Genomic DNA, 6,000 nt, shown 5'->3' with positions numbered 1-6,000 from the left:
TCACAGAGGAAGCAAGTGGCCGAGCCGAGAGTCAGTGGGAGACTGATTCAGCTCTGAAGTCCATGCTCAACTCTGGGCTATACCCCTTCCATAGCAGATTTTCTTTTTAGAGGAACCAGTCACAACAGAAGTAAAGCTTATTTTCATTTCTGTTTCTCTGGCCTGGAGTATGAATTCCTGCAGAGCCCATATTTTTTTTTAATATAACTTTGTTTTCTCAATTCCTGTTAGAGCAACAATATCAACAAATCATTGCTAAATGAAAAGGGGCTTTTAAGTTCATCACCACTGTGTCTAAGAGTGCCAGGACACATTACTCTAACTCTGCTGATCTATAAAAAGAACCAAATTTAGAACAAGCTTGAGATGGATACATAAACCTTTCCATGGCCAGTTTTATTATGTTCATTGTGGAATGACTAGACTCACACATCAATCTAGCTGACCTGTGGCTATTATGTAATTATTCCAGAAACATAGTTTTATGTTAAGCCAATTCATGAAGACAGAAACACCCTGCAGCTAACAACCTGTATTCCTTGTCTGGTACTATTTTCCCCCTCAAATAGGTAGAAACACTAAATCCGTAACTTTTGAATTGAGACAACAACCTTTTCTGGTCTACTGCTTTTGAAAAAAGATTATGAGACAAAACACAAAGAAAGACAGACATCATAAAATAACCTTTATACAGGATTAGTAGATCTGTTTACATATAAAAAACAGAAAGGACCTCATTACAGTTAGATTTCACATAAATTACACAGATTGACTTTTTTAAACTACTATTCATCTTCATTTAAAGTCCCTTTTAAAAATTTCATTTTGAAGGCACAGTGCATGATAATAAACCAAAGACTGAAGCACTTGAGATGAAGGAGTCTTGGGCACCTTATGTAAATAGCTATAGATTGTTCTGGAACTGGGGAATGTCACTCTGAAAAAGTGGAGAGGTGAAAAGTTGATTTTTAATCTGAGAGTAGAAAAATACCACTATGTCATACCTCCAGAAAATCTGCAGCATGACCAGCAGAGAATGTAGCTTGTACACTCATGTTATGCCATTTGTAGAAGCCAGAGTCACACACATTTATAGAATTTATATCCAACTGCCTCAAAATGGTAGCCTGTTTTCAAATTTCACAATAGATTCTGCCAAATCAGAATCAACTAGGATAATATTCTGAAAGTCAAGTGAAATATTCATGAATTATTGCTAAAAACAGGAGAATTGGGTATTGGGAAATATTTCTTCCTGAACTGGAAATCCAAATTTAGCTGACATTAATCATACCCCCCAAATCTGCTTTAATTACAACAAATCAGAAATGCAAATACTTATCAAAAATTTGTTAGCTAGAAAATCACTGAATATCTACCGTAGTGGAATTTCTGTAGTAACATTAAAGTTGCTACTGTTAAAAATGATTCTGCTCGAGAACCATAACGCAGGGCACTATGATGGCGTTTGCAGCCAAGAAGCTTTTAATACAGCAAGGACAAAACCTGGCACAAGTGCATTTCTGGCCAAAGGAAAATAAAATGATTTACTGCTGAGAATAAATGGAAATAGAAGAACAGGTCATGGTTATACTGAGTAACCTGGTGTTAGCTCAGAAACACAGTGCTCAGTCATCAGCACTACCTTTTATTTATTTGCCAACTCATAGTTAGTTTTACGTTCAATACTCATTAATTCAGCAAATCTCATTCAGGTGAAACTTACCAAAGGTTAACCAGTCAATCACACTGGGCCAAATATACATTCTGTTTCCTTTCTGGAGGATGACAATGTCCCAAAGCACATTCCCTCCAAAGAGAATTGTAACCATTCCTCAACTGGATGGGGTCCCAACCACTACTCAAATGTTCAGCAAAATACATCAAAACCAAAGGGCCTTTCCTTCTGAAATTAACTTGAATTCTTCTTGTTGAACTGTATAATCAGTACAAGTGCATTTACAGAGGCAGACACTTTGAACATGACCTACTCAATCACTTTGCTTTTATTAAGGAGTTGCGAGGGAAGAAGGCTTACACACTGACCACCAGGACAGAAAATAAAAAAACGCCTTGTGAGTTAAAAAAAGGCACAACTCAGGTTTGGGGCAAATTTCTTAATACTGTGATACTTACTTGCCTCCATGACTCCAGGGAAATGGAAAGTTTCTAGGAGAAATACTGAAGAGATGCATTCCCCATGCCATATGGCTTCAATGCCTTAAGCAGTTAATGTGGTCTAATATTACATTAGGTCCACAAATAGAAAACCAAGCAGGGCAGAGAACACAGTCTTAGTAGTCATGATTCTGTACATTCATGTTGACAGGTAACAGGCTGAGAAGGCCTTGTTTTCCAGAGCAATGCATCATTTAGAAATTCATTAGAGATTCAAGATTTATAGCAGAATTTGGTTTTCCTTTCAGGAAACATTATTAAAAGAACTATTTGTATGTTCATCTCTAAAAATATTTTACACATGCTGAAAAGGCATGGACTCCAGTCACTGTGATGTACAGTGAAAGATATGTTTCATTCAAGAGAGAAATGAATTTAAAAGGCATCCTCTAGTAAAGACCAATAATAAAGTTGAAGGTTGTCTCCTCAACTTTGTTTCACTTCTACCTGCAATTGTCCCAAGTGGAACCAGCCACTCACAGGCCCTTTGTGGGTTTTCTGACTTTGCACTCTTAAAAATAAATCTGAAAAGAGCAATGTGACCACATCATCCCCTTAGGGAAAATGTAAAGTATTATCAGAAGAAACTAAATCATGTATATTTCATTAAGTTTCAGAATCTCATGACCTCTGTTCTGTGCATGTGGTGAGCTGAGAGTAGGGTGGCAGGGGCTCAAAACTGAGAGTTGTGTTGAAAACAGAATTAATACCAGAAGGGCTTAACCCTGAACCACACAAACTAGACTACAGCTACTCAGTAATAAATGTCATGACTTCATCATTCCTGCTAAACCAGATCTCTTTGCGTAAAGCTACTTTGGGTACATTTCTCAGGAAACTGGGTTGAATGACCTAGGTGGGTGGTAAACCACTCCATGTGAAAGCTTTGGGTGACTGATACAGGAATGGATACAGAATTCAACTTGAAAAGATGAGAGCAAGTTTTTTGATCCCCTGATTTAGTACAAGTTCAGCAGCAACTTGGCCGTTAAAACATTCCAAGGCATTAAACCGTTAGATCATTGGTAAGACTCATACTCACAAAAAAGCAGAATTTCCGTTGAATAGCATAGTATCACAGACACAGTAAAATGCAAATCTTTTAGGCGTTTGCAATAACTTCAGTGGCACTGAAGATGATACTTTCTCACTATGGTGTTTATGTTTTTTTTTTTTTTTTTTAATAGAGGGAGCCATATTTAAGTGCTTTCAACTGAACTTTCAACAAAATTGGTTGATCAAGAAGAGACTGCCAAATGAAACATTAGGACAAAGAACCCAATCACTTGCAGAGGCCTTGAATAAGGCTGGCCAAGCTATTTCAGTAACAGGATGCTATGAGAGGGTGCCGGCCTGGGCTGGACATGAAGTGTAGATATTTTGTGTTCAAATGTAGGTTAAGAATGTGCAAGGAGGTTTCTTCCATACTTCCAGGTATTTTCAGTAGAATTCAGATCTTGTCGATTGCCAGGTCATCTGAAAACCCTAAGTGTACAACATAGAAAAAAGGTTCGAATTTAGGAAGTATTAGAGAATTAGGCATTCCTAGAATAAACTAGTGCTTCACAGATAAAAGCAACAGCACCTGTGGGTTTTTACCGCATTAAAAGGTAGGCAACATGAGTCTGAGCTTCTGCTAGATCTCCTTCTTGGCTCTACTCAAGTGGACATTGAGATCTTTTTACAACAGAGTCAATGAGTGATCCCTTAAAATGGGGATGTTTAGAACATTGCTAAACCTTAAAAAGAGGTAGAGAAATCCTCTGTGCTTAGCGCACAGCCCACCAGTTCTGATCTAGCCTTGGAACAGGTAGAAAGCCCAATACAGAAGCCCATTTATTCATTTCCTAATGCTCTATATAAAGTTTCAAAATAAATTCAGCCTCCATTAAACCTGAATAATAAGAGAAACTCCAGCTATTCAATAACTAGAGAGAAGTACTCCTCAATAGGTTAAAAAAAAATGTGAGTTTTTAAAGCTTTATGTCAGAGTCTGACTGCTGTCCCTGCCTTAATGTTTCTGGGATTCTTTTGGCCATTTAAAATAAAGAGGAAAAGCTAAAGCCACTAGTAAACCACCTGGTGTGCAAAAGACAACATCCACTAGTTGGCTTTGTGCAGTGGCAACATAAGCTCCAAACAGCTCATCTTAAATTATAAAAGAAAAACGAAGTGGCTGTCCCATCTCTGCTGCATAAATAGAAAGCAGATTTTTTTTTTTTTTTAAAGATAAGAGTACTTTAAGGAGGGGAAGTTCAAAACTGCAGCCAAATTCACAGAGAATACAAATTTAGCAAGTTAACTTCCCAAAGCTCTTTGAAGAAACAAGACAGTCTCTCTCCTTGATGCAGTGTCTCCCAAAAAGAACTGTAACTTTGCTTGGTACTTATGCTGGGAGAGATGCAAGGCGTGTGTTTCAATGTTTGCTGGAATATAACGTTTCCTCCTCAGTGTCTGTTTCGTCCTGGAACTCATGGCTTAAGAGAGACTTCTTGGAGCCAGTTGACATCATGCGAATCTCATCTTCATACTCATCATGATGCTGCCTGAGCCGATGAAAGCCATCCTTGTGTCTGTTAGACTTGATTGAGCAGATGCACCAGATAATGCAAGCTGTTAAGATCAATGCCGACATGGTGGCACCTGTCAAACAGAGCCATCACATGAGTGGAGCTCTAGCTGAAGGATGCAAATAAGCAGCTGCTTACAATGGCACTTTTTAGCATATTCCCTTATTTATTTATCTCATGAACTTAAAAACAACCTTTTATTATTATAGAAGTAGTAATATGTATTATGCGCAAAATTAGAAAAATATCGGTAAGCAAAATACTAGAAACCCAAACCCCAAACTCTACTTCCTCACATTTCCACTATCCTGAGATCATTTTTAGCAATCATAGTGCATATTTTTTCTGGATTTTCCTTCATGCCTGTGTGTATGTTTACAAATATATTTTTTTCTTTTACCACAGTGCAGAACTATGGCTAATACTGTGCAACCCACTTTTTAAAATCAATGACTTCTACTTTTCCTTTCCAGTAAATTTTCATCTCATTCCAAATCCCTCATTTATGTAAAATATTTTTACATAAGGTTATCAGAATAAGAGTCTAAGGAACATAAAATACAACTAACAAAATCATAATAAAAATTAAGCGCACAACAGCAAATGGGTGGCAGAGTCAGATTTAAACTGAATCCCAGCTTCTGTCTTTCTAAGCACTTTGTGATTCATGCTTTATCTGGTTCAAGTTAAGAACTAGTCTACTGTAAACACCACACAACAGGCCCCATGATTTGCCCATATTTCCAAAATACCACTCTCTCTCTCAACCAAGGATTTCTCCCCAACACACCCTGTAATAAAACTTGGTTATTTTCAAACAGGTTCAAGCTCTCCTTATAAATAAACCAAAGTTTTTGTGTCCAAAGATACAATACAGCAGAGTATTTATTGTTTTACCACATTTTTTCCTTCTTAAATTTTCAGTAATTCAAGCAATGGCACATTAATCCTGGAGGAAACAAATATGCTCTCCTTCCAGGATCATGGGAAAAATAGAACTAATATAAGTCAAAGTCCAAAGGACTTAAGATCTTAGCAAGTCATTCATTCAACCAACAGTGAAGTGGCTCTTCCTTAAGACCCACTACATGCCACCCATGGTTCTAGGCACTGGGGAGGCAGATAAAAGCCCTTTCCTGTCAGAGCTCATGTTTTAGTGGGGGAGATCAAATACAGACAAATAAATGACTAAACATATAATGTAATGGCAGCTAGTGAGAAGTACTTTAACCCAAATATGTGAGGCAGGAAC

The 6,000-nt window shown here is 37.5% G+C and overlaps 1 protein-coding gene across 1 annotated transcript in view; it reads right to left on the bottom strand.

Moving 5' to 3' along the window:
- Nucleotides 1-664: 664 nt before the first annotated feature.
- Nucleotides 665-6,000, bottom strand: part of CPD (carboxypeptidase D) — a 66,590-nt gene continuing 61,254 nt past the window's right edge. The window contains exon 21 of the mRNA XM_020886821.2: nucleotides 665-4,821. Coding sequence (XP_020742480.2) covers nucleotides 4,595-4,821 — 227 coding nt within the window. The 3' untranslated portion in view covers nucleotides 665-4,594. The remainder of the gene's footprint in view (nucleotides 4,822-6,000) is intronic.

Source organism: Odocoileus virginianus, chromosome 17, assembly GCF_023699985.2.
Source record: "Odocoileus virginianus isolate 20LAN1187 ecotype Illinois chromosome 17, Ovbor_1.2, whole genome shotgun sequence".
NCBI classification, from domain to species: Eukaryota; Metazoa; Chordata; class Mammalia; order Artiodactyla; family Cervidae; genus Odocoileus; species Odocoileus virginianus.
Note: the sequence above shows the minus strand (reverse complement) of the source record. Positions and strands in the feature narration are given on the sequence as shown.